The 15,170-nt window shown below is 36.2% G+C and overlaps 1 protein-coding gene across 6 annotated transcripts in view; it reads left to right on the top strand.

The window, feature by feature from the left end:
- Pds5b (PDS5 cohesin associated factor B) overlaps nt 1-15,170 on the top strand; it is a 165,580-nt gene that overhangs the window by 58,029 nt on the left and 92,381 nt on the right. For all 6 annotated transcript variants that reach the window (XM_070002989.1, XM_070002988.1, XM_070002990.1 and 3 more), the window contains exons 7-9: nt 1,536-1,616; nt 9,218-9,358; nt 12,065-12,180. In XM_070002989.1, coding sequence (XP_069859090.1) covers nt 1,536-1,616; nt 9,218-9,358; nt 12,065-12,180 — 338 coding nt within the window. The remainder of the gene's footprint in view (nt 1-1,535; nt 1,617-9,217; nt 9,359-12,064; nt 12,181-15,170) is intronic.

Here is a 15,170-nt window from a genome sequence, read left to right as displayed (position 1 = left end):
GAGCAATCTATGATTTGAGTTATACTTTTGCTTTTAGTTTGTTTTGCAGGTAGGGTCTCTCACTAACTACTTGGATTCATTTTGAACAGAGATCCTCCTACTTTTACCTCCTGAGGAACTACTTAGTTTATAGTAAGAAATTACAGGGCCAAGTAGCCCGTCTGAAAAAGATAAAAGGTTCCCCAGAATTACTCTCCATATGTGTAAGGAGTGGTATATGAGACCTACATAATTTAATATTCATGGATTTGGGGCTGAGTTAATGATGCTGTAGCATACTTGTAGCAAAGTAGTAAACATCTCTTAGAAATGACCGAAGTAATACAGCAGTATGCCTAAGAATGTTAATTTAAGGATATTTTCACATTGAATTTTCTGATGCTTTGATCTTGGACTTCCAAATACCCAGAACTGTGTGTAATAAATTACTTTATTATTATTATTATTTTTTAAAAGGATAAGGTTAAGGCTCATGTGGCAGGGGACTTGCTTTGTGAACTTAAGACCCTGTGTTCAAACCCTAGTTTTTTCAAGGATAGAAAAGGATGCATATTTCCTATCTTGCTTTCTGGTATGTGGTTAATCCCAAGTAGTGGCCTCATTTTAGGTCCTTTATTCTTCTGTTTGTTACCAAACTCTTTTAGAATGACATTTTAAAGCATTTTTTCCCCTCAAATTAAAAAAAAAACAACAATGGTTTCACCGTTAAATTTCTTGTTGTGTGCTTGAGTTATGCTTTATGCTTGCTTTTCCACAGCTGTCTAAAATGTCTTAAGTTCCTTATTGCCTCCACATGAAAACCTAGTTTATTTTCTATGTTTTGCTCTTTCTGGACCTGGTGTGTAGCAGCCTGGGTTTGTATTTGAGATTAGACAGTATTTAGGATGACTAAATGACTACGTGTTCCTCCTCTTATCTAATAAACGTTTATAGATCATTTCTGTGGTTTTCATTCTATTGCAAACTGTATCTGAAGAATATATTATTCTTGCTTGGAAAATTGTGAGCTACTAGGCCAGATTTTCCTAAGAAAAGTGGCATTGCTTGCTTTAATAAGTAGTTTCTTCATTCTTTACTCGAGTATCCTTCTTGATTTTATTTATTTATTATTTTTATTTTTGTTGGTTGTGGGGCCTGAACTCTGGGCCTAGGCGCTGTCCCTTAGCTCTTCCAAGGCTAGCCTCCACTACTTGAGCCACAGCCTTTTTTGCTTATGTGGTGCTGAGGAATCGAACCCAGAGGCCTCATGCATATAAAGCAATCACTCTACCACTTAGCCACCTTCCCAGCCCTTGATTTCTTTTATAGATAGTTTTTCATACCTTTACTTGAGTATAGATAATATTTTACTTTTCCTAGAGATACAGACATATTTATAGTATATAGAATGGAGCTCAGTGGTAGTGTTTGTATCTAGTTAGTGTGTGTGAGACTCTGGGTTTGATTCCCAGCACTGCAAATTAAACAAAGCATCATTCATTAGGTGTGTGTATTTGTGTGTGTGTGTGTTATAATGTACATATTATGTTTTTCAGAATTTAAACAAGCAAGCATATGATTTGGCAAAGGCTTTACTGAAGAGGACAGCTCAAGCTATTGAGCCATATATAACCAATGTAAGTCTTGTTATTGTTTTTCAGAAATATCAAGCTAAAAATGTAAAGACTGTTACAAGCAAAGTTTCATCAAGTATTACCTACTTCTTAAATTCTGCTTTTGCTTTAACTAATAATACATTTTTTCTGGTCCTTTTTAAAAATTATTCTCAGTTACTTTTCTGGAAGGTTAATTCTCATTTTCTTTGTTTATTCACTTTCTTCTTTCAAATTTTCTAGGAAGTACAAGAGCTTTTATTTGAGTTGGCAAGACATACCATTTATATTATTAGAACTAAAAGCAATTAGATAAAACATGGAGCTTATTATTATCTAGAGAAATTGCTTACTGCCTGTTGGATATTAAATTTGTTACAATAAGAAGATAAGAACCAATGTCATGGCCTAGAATCTGAAAGCAAGTATATTTGGTAGTAGCAATTTGGTACAAATAAGTTACTTTCCTAACTTTGTAATGCAAGTGTAAAACTTGGTAATGTAGATGCACATGAGGACAGCATGGAAAACTCAGTGAAAGCTGTTGATCAGTGGAAAGATTGTAGGATGGGAAACAAATTGTCCCTGAGTGGGGATTGGAGAGAGTAGGGAGGATGAAGGAGATTGAACACTGTTGAAGCAGATCATTTATAACTGTGAAAGTGAAACAAAGAAATCTGGGGAGCAGGGAGAGTGATAGAGGGGGGAAATTGATTGGAACACATTGTGGAGCTAGAACAATGAAAGCTCACCCTGTATAACTAATACAAGCTAACAGAAAAGTTTCTGTCTATTGCAGTCCATGAGAGAGATACCCATTTTGAGTGAAAGGGAGATTTGCAATGAAATGACTCCATTAAGTATTATTCTAGTTCTGCTTATTTATAGATGACTAGATTCAATGATAGTAGCTTTTGGTAAATTTCATTTTGTCTCCAAAGTTCTGTAGATTTGCACCACTCCAGGTGGACTCACTCCAATGTATTCCATGGGAATGGTGCTCCTTGGAACACAAGTCTAGAAAACAGCGTTAATAGCCCCTGGAATTAACTCTTCTGTCTTTCTGTCTGCGTTCTGTTGTCAGTCACTTCTAAACAAAGAAAGGATCTCTCTTCCTTAAAGAGCAAGGACATTTTTAGAATTACGTATTCTTCTGGAGTTTAGTGAAGGAGAAATTTTCTTGTAGTGTATAAAAATGCAGTCAGCTTATGGGATAACATGAAAAGATGTACTTTGCAAAGCAATATATCACACAGTAGTTGGGTAGATTCTTAATTTTTTTTCTTACTTACAGACCCAAATTTAAACATTCTGGTGAATTAATTACCCCTGCCTTTACTTTGTTTGGGGTGTCTGAATGACCCTTTTTTGGCACAGTAGAGCACACTGGGTGAGCTCCTCCTGGTGGTCATTAATTAAATTGATTCTGCCAAGCCTTATTTTGATGTTCTTTTCTGGTTTAAAAAATAAGGAAAGAACACCATACCTTTTTGATATCTCTTCTAGGATCAGAGAAAATAATTGATTGGTCTGATTAAAGAAAAGTGATTAAAAACATATTTAATTGGAGGTATACAATTAGATTCATTATACTATTCTTTCAGTTTTGAAGTATGCTTGAAAATATTTGTAATGTTAAAGAAGACAGGAAATAGTTTTAATAGTTCCATATTGCTAAAAATCAGTGTGAAGAATTTCCCTAGTGTTTATAACATGTTCATTTCTTGCTGTTCTTGTCTATAGAGATATACAGTACAATTCTCCCACAGTTTCATGTTTTATTTTGTCAGAATTAAAGAGAATGGGGGAAGGGCAAGTGTCTTGTAAAGTGTTCCTAGTACAACAGTTTGACTGATGTCCTTACGTGTAGTACCCTATCTATTGTTTTCTTCTCCTCCTCCCCCTTTTCCTCTCTTCCTTTCCCTGTCTTCTCCCTCTCCTCCTCCTCTCTCTTTCTCCCTTACTCTTTCCTCCTCTTCCTTCCTCCTCTTCCTTCCCCTCCCTCCCTCCCTCCCTCCATTCCTTCCTCCCTCCCTCCCTTCCTTCCTCTCTCCCTCCCTCCCTCCATCCCTCCCTCCCTCCATCCCTCCCTCCCTCCTTACCTCCCTCCCTCCTTCCCTTTCCTCCCTCCTTCCCTTTCCTCCCTCCTTCCCTTTCCTCCCTCCCAGGGAGGAAGGGTGTTGAAATAGATTCACACTATGTAGCTAGTTTAGGCTGCTCTAGTCCACCCTTCCTGGCTTTAAATTTCAGATCCTTCTGCTTCAGCCTCCAAGTGTTGGGATTATAGGCATGTAACACTATGTTCAGTTCTTCCTGTCTTGTTCTTTGCTTTCTTTGAAGGCTAAGAAGCCATTGAACACAGTTAATTTTTTTCTCTTTCAGTCTTTTAGACGTTCAAGCCCATGTAACTATGCATAATATCACTTAAAAAAATACTAGTTCTGAGGCTTGAACTCAGGACATGGGTACTGTCCCTGAGCTGCTTTTGTTCAAGGATAGTGCTCTATCATTTGAAACACAGTTCCACTTCCAACTTTTTCAGAGTAGTTTATTGAGATAAGAGTCTCACAGATTTTTCTGCCCGGTTTGGCTTTGAACTGTGATCCTCAAATCTTAGTCTCCTGAGTAGCTAGGATTACAGGTATGAGCTATCAGTCCCCAGCCACTTTTTTTTTTTTTAAGTTACATTAAAAAAAAAATAAGCTTTGCAAGTGATAATTACTGTCTTTAAAGCTGGTTGCTAATATGCTAGACGGTTAAATTTTTTTCTTTTATAATATTTTAACATAGCCTTTTCTTTTAATTGCAATGGTGTATCCATACATAGTCTATTTGAAAAGAGTGCTTATTTGAGCTCTCCAGTCTCTAGTCATTGTTTGGTACATTTATGGAATTCATATAGCCCTTGCAATGTTCCATTGCACTGAGTGGAGGAATTTGCTGCTGTGGTTGTTATGACAAAATGCCATGGGATTGAGTGGCTTAAATAATAGACATTACTTTATTTCATGTTCTGGAGGTATGAAGTCCAAGGTAAGGGCGCAGTCACATCAGATCAGTCTCTAGTGAACTTAATTGCCTTATAAGATAAATTAGTAACATGGGAGAAATAATTCTAAGCCTTTTTGGACTCATATATTAAATTAGCCATTGTTCATTTATTTATCTTTAATTTTCACTCCGATGCACGCATGCTGATACCTTCAATTTTATTCTTTATAAATTATAGTAAATAGTGATTCTACATTAAGATGAAGAACTCAATGCAGTTAACTTGTTTTTTTCTTTTGAGATGGGGTTTCATATATTACCTCGGCTAGCCTTAAACTTCCTGAGTTCAGATGATACTCCCACTTTAGTGTCCTGAGTACCTGGGACTACAGGCATGTACCACTTCACCCATACCCTGCAAATAATAATAATTTTTTTTAATGCTTGCCTAGAGGCTTAAACTCAGGGCTTAAACATTGTCCCTGAGCTTCGTTCCTGAAAGCTAGCACTCTACGACTTGGGCAACACTTTCAAATCCAGTTTTTTTCCATTTCATCGGAGATCAGAGTCTCAAGGGATTTTCTGCCCAGGCTGGCTTTGAACTCTGATCCTCAGATCTCGGCCTCCTGAATAGTTAGGATTATAGGCATGAGCAGTGGATGCCCAGTTTATTTTTTAAAATATGATTAGTTGTGATGTAGCAATTTGAAAAGTTAAAGTATACACATATTTTAAAAAGTAATACAATATCAAAAAGTATTAAAAAGTTCCTTCATGAATCTGTTTTAGTGATGTTACTTTTTTTTTTTTTGGGGTCCCGTCGTGGGGCCTGAACTCGGCCTGAGCACTGTACCTCAGCTCTTCAGTTCAAGGCTAGCGCTCTACCACTTGAGCCACAACGCCACTTCCGGCTTTTTTCTTTTTGCTTATGTGGTGCTGAGGAATCGAACCCAGGGCCTCAGGCATGCAAGGCAAGCACTCTACCACTGAGTCACTTTCCCAGCCCACTTTTATATATATATATATATATATATATATATATAAGGTTTTTCTTTTACTAGGCTTTAGGATACAACCTAAAATTGATTGGTTGAACTCAGTAAGTATGCTAGAGTCTTATTGAAATAAGTAAAACTTAGTTAAATTGATTAACCTCTGCAAGTCTCAGATCTTGAATATGTAAATTAGGGCTAGTAATTCTTGGAATAGATTGTAGAGAACGTTACTTAATGTGAAAGTACTTTTATAATTAAAATTAGGTCAATATGGGGTAGAATTTATGATAGGTGACTTCCTCATCAGGAAGCAAATGTTGGTAAACTTTTATGTTTGTAGTATGTAAATTAACCATTAGCAAATGTTTTTTTTTTCTTTTTTGGCTAAGGATTTTTTTTGAAAAACGTTAATTGTCTGGAAGGATTTTTTCATAGTTACTTTAAAATTTTCACTTTATTAAGTAGGTGTATAAACAACACAACTACTTTAAGTTAGGTTTGAGTACAGTGTTTCTTGACAGTGGTCTCTTCTTCCTTTGTTCTCCTTTATTTTTCCCCCTCCTGTCCCTCACCATAAGTTACATAGTTCATTTTTTGCTCACCCTCCTCCCTGAAAGTGTTTTAACCCAATCTCTATATTTTTCTAAATTTTAAATTCTTAAAGAAGGTTAAGGTTGTTTTACTTACATTTGTTTCAGGATACTTGATACATATTATTTATTCACATATCAAATAGATATTGAATGTCCACTGTGTGTCAGGCTCTGTGCTAAGCTTTTGTTACACAGTGAAGAAGACCAATTTTTAATCATCTCCTTTTCGGAGACACTAGGTTTCAGTGGATATTTTTGATGGAATTTGTATAAAGTTAAACCAGGGACTCAATTTTGTGTTTTTGTTTTTGTTTGTGTTTTTTGGTTGGTTGTGTAGCTTGAATTCTGGGCCTGGGTGCTATCCCTGAGCTCTTCTGTTCAAGGTGAGGCCTCTACCCTTGAGCCACAGCAACACTTCTGGTTTTCTGGTTAATTGGAGATAAGTCTCATGAGGGCTGGGAAGGTGGTTCAGTGACAGATTGCTTGCCTTGCATGCATGAGGCTCTGGGTTCCATTCTTCAGCACCACATAAGCAGAAAAAGCCGGGAATGGCACTGTGGCTCAAGTGGTAGAGCACTGACTTGAGCTGAAGAGCTGAAGGACAGTGTCCAGGCCCAGAGTTTAGACCCACAACTGACCAAAAAAAAAGAGAGAGAGAGAGAGAGTGAATCTTAGGAACTTTCCTGCCCCGGCTGGCTTTGAACCATGATCCTCATATCTCAGCCTCCTGAGTAACTAGGAGGTATGAGTCACCAGTGCCTGGCTTGTTTTCATTTTTTAGAGATGTTCATATTGATAAAAGATGATGATGGGTTGATCACAACAGTGGCCTGATTGTAAATTGAAATTTATTTTATTGATTTTGTAATACTTACTGGAGAAAATTTGTGACTGGAAATGAAAAAATTATACTTTTTTCAACCTGAAGAAGAACTTCTTGATGTCTTGAAATTATTTTTTTTTCCACAAAATTGATGAATAGGAAAGACAAATTACTTTTAGAACAAAGAAAGAAAATCAGATTTATTCTTGTCTTTCTTGGCTAGGTAGTGTGTACTGGTTCATAGATTTAAAAGACTTCACTAGGGACTGGGAAGGTGGCTCAGTGGTAGAGCGCTTGCCTTGCACACATGAGGCCCTGGGTTCGATTCCTCAGCACCACATAAACAAAAAGAAAAAAGCCAGAAGTGGCGCTGTGGCTCAAGTGGTAGAGCGCTAGCCTTGAGCTGAAGATCTGAGGGCCAGTGCTCAGGCCCAGAGTTCAGGCCCCATGACCAGACCAAAAGAAAAAAAAAAGACTTCACTAAAAAACAACCCAATAACTTTTTAAAAAGGAAGCAGAAAAGATACAGAAATGTGAACTCCTTCACTATACTTTGAATATAGAAAGCAAAAACCTAATAACCCAAGTTGTATGGTATCTGTTGAAGATATAAGGAGAGTTTGTGTGGAATAAATAATTCTTAACTCCCTCTCTGTTGTAGACCAGGAAATTATTAAAATATGTTCAATATGCTCTGGGTTAAGTTTATTTTTTATGGTTTTGGATGACTTTAGATAGGAAGAAATGTAGTATAACATAATTAAAGACCTGAGTACAGAAATTAGTCACAGCTGGTTGTACAGGTTCATGTATGTTCATGTATGCTTTTAATTAGTTACATTCTACATATATTCATGGTTTATTGCAAGAAGACCACAAGGATTTGGAAGAAGTCATTTTGTATTAATTAGAAGTAGAACTATGAGGTTTTGATTTTTCTAGTGCCACTGGAACTTGAACTTGGGGCCTAACCTTTGGGAGGCAGGTGTTCTACCACTTGAACCATACCCATAATCTTTTTTATACTTTAGTTATTTTTCAGATTGGGTCTCATGTTTTTGTCTGAGGCTACCCTCAGATTTGGATCTTTCTATCTGTTACCTCAGGATCACAAGTATGCTCCACCATTACTGGCTTATTGATTGAGATGGAGTTTCACTAACTTTTTTAAATAGTCTGGTGTCAAACTGATTTTTCCAAACTCTACCTCCCCTGCAGCTGGGATTATAGATGTGAACCACAGTTCCTGACCCTGAAAACCGTATTAAAATAGAATTGCCTTTTACTGTGAAGGTATAAAAAGCTTCTTACATGTGTATTTATATGTGTGTATGTATGTGTATATTTTTGAGAGGCAAGTCTTGAATTCATGATCTTCCTTCCTTATACTTTCAAGTGCTGAGATTACAGTTGTGTACCATAATGCTCAGCTTGAAAGCTTTGTTTTAGAAGCTATTGTCTCCCATTTGCTAAGATGAAGAAAATGTTATGTATTTCCTTAAATCACTTATCTCGTGAGGTGATTAAGACATTGTGTTGGAATTCTCCAGAGCCAGAGAGGAATGTGAGGAAACTATTAAGGGAATTAGCTCATGTTGTTTTGGAGGCTGAGGATGTTTTATGTAGCTAAAGGAACAAGGAAGTGGTGGTTTAACTCTCAGAGAGTCAAGGCTAAAGTCCTGAGAGTGTAGAGGAGGTTATTGTTACGTCTAGGTTCCTAAAATCTGGAAAAGCTCTTATTTCTAATGCCCAAGGACAGAAGAAGGTGCTCCAACTCTACAAAGGAGTGAATTCACCTTCCTCAGATTTTTTTGTTCTTTGTGGGCCTCTAGTCAATTGGATGATGCCTGTGCACATGGAGGACAGTGTCCTCTGGAAACATCCTGAAGATAGACTTGGAAATAATACTTTACCAGCAATGCAGGTATTCCTTGGTTCAGTCAAAATTAACTGTCATTGACAGAATATAGCATTATAATGGAAAACAAAATGTATTGGGAAGGTAGAGTTTGTGGATGTATTAATTGACAAGTCAGTACAAATGACTATCTCATGCTGTGTACAAAATGAAGTCCATGTGTTATATAGCCTGCAGTTGTTCCACTTACTTTCAGAAAATGTTGTGTATATCTAGCTTGAGTGTGTATAAAATAATAAACTTGGTTGATAATACTTAGGAATATTTTATCTGTGGTGTTTCTACTAATTTTTTTTTCTCCAAAGTTTTTTAATCAGGTTCTGATGCTTGGGAAAACATCTATCAGCGATTTGTCAGAGCATGTTTTTGACTTAATTTTGGAACTCTACAATATTGATAGTCATTTGCTGCTCTCCGTTTTACCCCAGCTTGAGTTTAAATTAAAGGTAACTATTTTAAAATAATACAGTTGTTTTAGTCAGGCTAGCAAAGAATATTATTTGTGGCTTTTTAATTCTTTACAATAATTTTACCTGAGTAAAACAGTTGAGGGACTATTACCATTTAGTTGTGTCTTTATCGACAATGTCTGACATGTACCTGACAAGTAGTAGATATTTACCAAATAATCAGCAGGATAGCATTTTCCTTCAAATAGGTTTTTCTAGATTAATTCTAGCATTTGGCTGACTTTTTACATTGAGCTTGTATTTTCTTGTGTGTGTGCATGTGTGTATGTATGCATGTATATACATATATACATATATATATATATATACATACGTACATGGACACATATATATTTTCTTTTTTATTGTTATTATAAAGGTGATGTACAGAGGGTTTAAAGTACATGTCAAGTAATGAATACATTTCTTTTTGGATGGTATCACCTCTTCCCTCACTTTCTCCCAGTTTTTCCTTCCCATTCCTACCCATAAATTTTATAGCTCATTTTCAACATAGTGTCTAGTGAGTAAGCTTGTATTTTCAAGATATAGTTGATATCAGTTCTCTTGATCTCCTGATTTGGACTAGAAAAATAGTTTAGCGCTCATTATTCACATTTTTTTTTTTTAAACCCAGTACCATGGTTTGAACAGAGTCTTACACTTGTTTGACAAATGTTCTTGAGCCATGTTCCCAGTCCTTTTTATGTTTATTTATTTATTTTTTTGATGTGGCATTTCATTTTTGTCTGGAGCTAGACTAACTGCAGTCCTTTCAGAATGCCTACCAAGTAACAGGATTACAAATGTGTGCTCCCACACCAGTCCCCCAAATGCTTTCTTTTATCAATATGTTATTTCCTAAGTTTGTTTACTTTTTACATAGTGAAAATTTTTGCACTCTTTAGGGAACATTTCCCTATTGCCTTACTTTGACTTGTCAAAGTAAGTTTCATTGGTTTGATAGAATTAGGGAATATATTTTCTCCTTTTGAATCTTCTTCTTTGGTGATACTGGGGTTTAAAGTCATTGTCACCCAGAGTAGTTCTCTAATTATTTCCATGCAGTATTTATTATTTCTAAAAATTTTGATTTATCTCTTTCAAAATAAAATAGTTAACGAATAGTTAAGAGATACTCTAAATAACCAGTAAATAATTGTTCTTGTTTTATTTTGGAGGATGCTTTTGGTATATACTTTTTCAAGTCAGTCATTTGATTAACTGGCCTCCCTTTCTCCTTTTAATGTGGCTAGCAATTTTGGTGAGGTGAGGCAGTCACCCTTCTAATTACTTTGTTGATTTATCTGATTTTCTCTAGTAAAACTATAAAGTAAATGCTATGTGCATTTTCCTATGAGAAATATAAAGATAAGGAAGTTATCATCCCTGCTTTCAGCCAACTTAACATCTAGTATGGGAGGAAGAGGAAAAAAAAATCCAGATCTAATAAGAGGCCAGATATTATAAGTGTCGTAAGAAATACAAACAGCATACTATTGAAGCAAAGAAAACAGCATGCAGAAGCATATAGAGGTAGGAAGGTTCTGGGTGAATATGTGGAACATATTATAGTAGCTTAAAGTTTAAGGAAGGTAGCATAAAATTTAAATCACTCCTGGCCATACATTAGTGGAACTTAAAATAGAGAATAAAATTAATGCATCAGGTGTGTTTGTTTTGAAGCTTAAGAAATGATTCTAAATATATAGCCAGTGCTGAGTGCTTATTTAGAGGAATAAAGATTTTTTTGTCTCACATACAATAGGGGTTCTTGAATGCTAGCTTGAGACATTGCTTAAAAAATGAGAGGGGCTGGGAAGATGGCTCAGTGGTACATTGCTTGCCTTGCATAAGGCATGAGGCCTTGGGTTCGATTCCTCAGCATCACATAAGCAGAAAAGCTGGAAGTGGTGCTGTGGCTCAAGTGGAAGTGTTAGCCTTGAGCTGAAGAGCTGAGGGACAGCACCCAGGCCCAGACTTCAGGCTCCATGACTGACCAAAAAAAAAAAAAAAAGTAGAGTGCCATCCATAGCACCTTGAATATTAATGCTACTTGATAGACCCAATTGCCACATTTTGTGTTCAAGTTCAACACTATGATTTCCTTATTATTTAGCTCATTGTGTTATTTGTTTATAGTACCAAACTCAACAATAAAATTGAGTTTTCACCTTCAGATGCCTGCAATTTAGTATATAAAATGGAAATTCTAACTTTTACATATGTAAGGTGTTACAGTTATGCTGTTGAACTTCCTTTAGGAATCTGGTGTATATAGATTAACTGACTCTCCTATTGGAAGGATTCAAGACATTTATTTCTACAAGAACTAAACTATAATCAGACTGAATTCTCTGTTTATTGTAGGCCTAGCTGCTTATGATGTTTTTTGTTAGAGTCTCATTTTTAAAGATATTTTAGTAGGTTTTTCAATTTGAGATTGAATACAAATAAGTTGTTGGAGGGAGTCTAACATTTAATTAGACTTCTGAGACATTTCATGTAAGGATACTGCTTTAATGTAATTTGAGCTAATTAGAGCATTATAGTATTTTATTTTGTGAACAATATAGTGAGCATTTTTACATAGTTTTTCAATTGGAGTTCATATAAGGTTTTCTGTGATTGGAGAATAAGGGAACTTGGGATATGTTGTGAATTTCTACCTCATAGTTTAAAAGTATTTGTGTTTTGTTTTAGAGCAATGATAATGAGGAACGACTCCAAGTTGTTAAACTGCTGGCAAAAATGTTTGGGGCAAAGGATTCAGAATTGGCTTCTCAAAACAAACCACTTTGGCAGTGCTACTTGGGAAGGTATAAGACTGTGGCTTCTTATTTAACAGCAATACACATTTATATCTACTTAGATTCTATTTTTTCTTAGCTTACGTTATTATGGGGGGAGTTCTTCGTTACATCTCCACTCATGGTCACAATATATTCCAATCATTTTCACCATCTATATCACTCTACTCCCTCTTTTTTTTCCCTCCTCAAACAATTTCAGCTGGGCTCATTTCGTATGTTCATGTTCTGTTTTCATAGTTGCAAATACCTTTTTGACAGTATTAATCTTTTTCTTTCTCCTTGTTAGCTCTATGTTGTTGTTGTTGTTTTTTTTTTTTTTTTTTTAAACAACAGCCACATTTAAGCTATGTTCTCTGAAGTCATAAAAATGAAGGTTTTTGTTGTTGTTGGTGGTGGGGGTTATGGGGCTTGAACTCTGGGCCTGGGCACTGTTGCTGAGCTCTTCAGCTCAAAGCTAGCACTCTCCCACTTGAGCCACAGTGCTACTTCCAGATTTCTGGTGGTTAATTGGAGATAAGAGAATCATGGACTTTCCTGCTCAGGATCTCAGCCTCCTGAGCAGCTAGGATTACAGGTGCTGGCAAATGAAGGGTTTTATTTGTGGAATTTTACATATTGATAATGATTGCTGTATTGGGCTGGGAAGGTGGCTCAGTGGTAGAGTGCTTGCCTTGCATGTATGAGACCCTGGGTTTGATTCCTCAGCACCACATAAGCAGAAAAAGCCAGAAGTGGCCTGTGGCTCAAGTGGTAGAGCACCAGCCTTGAGCTGAAGAGCTGAGGGACAGCGCTCAGGCCCAGAGTTCAGGGCCTACAACCGGGGGGGAAAAAAAGATTGCTGTATTTAAAAACTCCTTTTATCTTTTCATCTGTTATCCTATTTTTAAGATAGCTCATTTAAAAACTATCTCATGTATTAACAGATGTAAAGTTAAAATTATTATTTTAAAGCAATGATTAATTCCAGTTAAAAATTCCTTCTGGAGAGACAGTCTATCTATAGAAAGTTATATTTCATTAGGTTATTTGGAGATATTGAAAGATATGGATAATAACAAAACAAAAAAAATGATTGTGTATTTCTCTTAATTTTCCTTCTGTATTCTTACTTAAAGGAAGTGATGATCTGGGTTTCTTAAATTAGTTGGCAGAACTTTCCAGTGTGCTGTGTATGTTATTTTTTTCTATAGTAGAGGTTAGTTTCTTTACTGTTAATAAGTAGTTACTGAACCTGAAAATATTAAAAGCAGTACATATGTTCTGATTGAAGTCTACATTGATTAATCCTGAGACTAAAGAAGGACATTTATTCCCTCTAATTTATTGTCATAACGGAATGCTGTGAAGTCATTAACAGATGGGATTAAAAACTCCTACTGTATTTTCTTTGTGTTGAAATCCTTGTGTTAGTATTACCACTTTTATTTCCAATGTAACAACTATCAGGTTTTTAATTTAATTAATTATTTATTTTGGGGACTGGGAATGTGGCTTAGTGGTAGAGTGCTTGCCTAGCTTGTATAAAACCTTGAGTTCGATTCCTCAGAACCACATAAACAGAAGCCTGAAGTGGCGCTATGGCTCAAGTAGTAGAGAGCTAGCCTTGAGCAAAAGAAACTCAGGGACAGTGTCCAGGCCCTGAGTTCAAACACCTGGACTGGCAAAAAATAATAAAAGAAAAATGGAATATTTTGGTGGTACTGGGGTTAGAACTCAGGTCCTTGCCAGATGGGTACTCTACTACTAGCCATACTTCCATTTGTCTTCTTCTTCTTCTTCTTTTTTTTTTTTTTTTTTAATCGATTGTGGGCCTTGAACTCTGGGCCTGAGCGCTGTCCCTCAGCTCTTCAGCTCAAGGCTAGCACTCTACCACTTGAGCTACAACGCCACTTCTGGTTTTCTGGTGGTTTATTGGAGATAAGAGTTTCACAGACTTTCCTGCCCGGGCTGGCTTTGAAACTCGATCCTAAGATCTCAGCCGCCTGAGTAGCTAGGATTACAGGCGTGAGCTTGTCTTTTTTTTTTTTTTTTTTTTAACCATTTAATTAATAAAATTTATATGCTGGTACTGAGGTTTGAACTCAGAGCCTGGGCACTGTCACTTTGTTTAGGTAGAACATTCAAGGCTAATGCTTTACCACTTGATGTACAGATCCACTGTGGCTTTTTGGTGGTTATTTAGAGGTAAGAGTCTCATAGAGTTTCCTACTTAAGCTGTCTTTGAACTGCTCCTCCCAGCTCTTAGCCCTCTGAGTAGCTAGAATTATAAGTAAAAGCCATCAGTGCCTGGATACCCTGATTATTTTTGTGATAGTGTCTCACTTACTATCCTGGTATGTTGCTAGGTCAAATCCTACCCATGTTAGGCTTTCTGTAGCTAGGAAAACAGACATGTACTAACATTATCCAGCTTTCAGTGAAGTGAGGGCTAGTCTTAGGAGCTTTCCTATGGTAGCTGGCCTTGAACTGCAGTTCTTCCAATCTTCCCAATTAGCTAGAATTACAAACATGAGCTGGTACCCAGCTACAACTACCATTTCCTAATAGTAAATCAAATCCTTTCATCTTATTTTTCTAACTTGTTAAGTGATTATAAACATACACACATACACGCACGCACTCACGCACGCACACACGCACACACACTAAACTCCCAAATTCCTAATCTTACTCTTTAGCTTTAGTTGAAGTTCACTGATAATATTTAATGAGGAAGTTAAGCTAATAAAATATTAACACTTTGTGATTTAATTTTAGACCTCTTTTTGGACAATAGGCACATTATCAAATTATGCAACTGAATTTCAAGACTTTTTAATTTTTTGAAATGGAAATGTACTTTTTAAATATACTTGTATTGTACAGCCATGCTTGTGAGAAAGGACTTACACAAACTAATATGTCCAAGACATCACTTGGTGATATAATCTTAATGAACTACGGTAGTGTGGGTGACTTAATGACGACTGAAATACTATGTGATATATAGCTGTATA

This window comes from Dipodomys merriami, unplaced genomic scaffold (genome assembly GCF_024711535.1).
Source record: "Dipodomys merriami isolate MVZ:Mamm:240054 unplaced genomic scaffold, mDipMer1.0.p SCAF_6, whole genome shotgun sequence".
In the NCBI taxonomy this organism is placed as follows: Eukaryota; Metazoa; Chordata; class Mammalia; order Rodentia; family Heteromyidae; genus Dipodomys; species Dipodomys merriami.
This window is presented reverse-complemented; position numbering and strand designations above follow the sequence as displayed.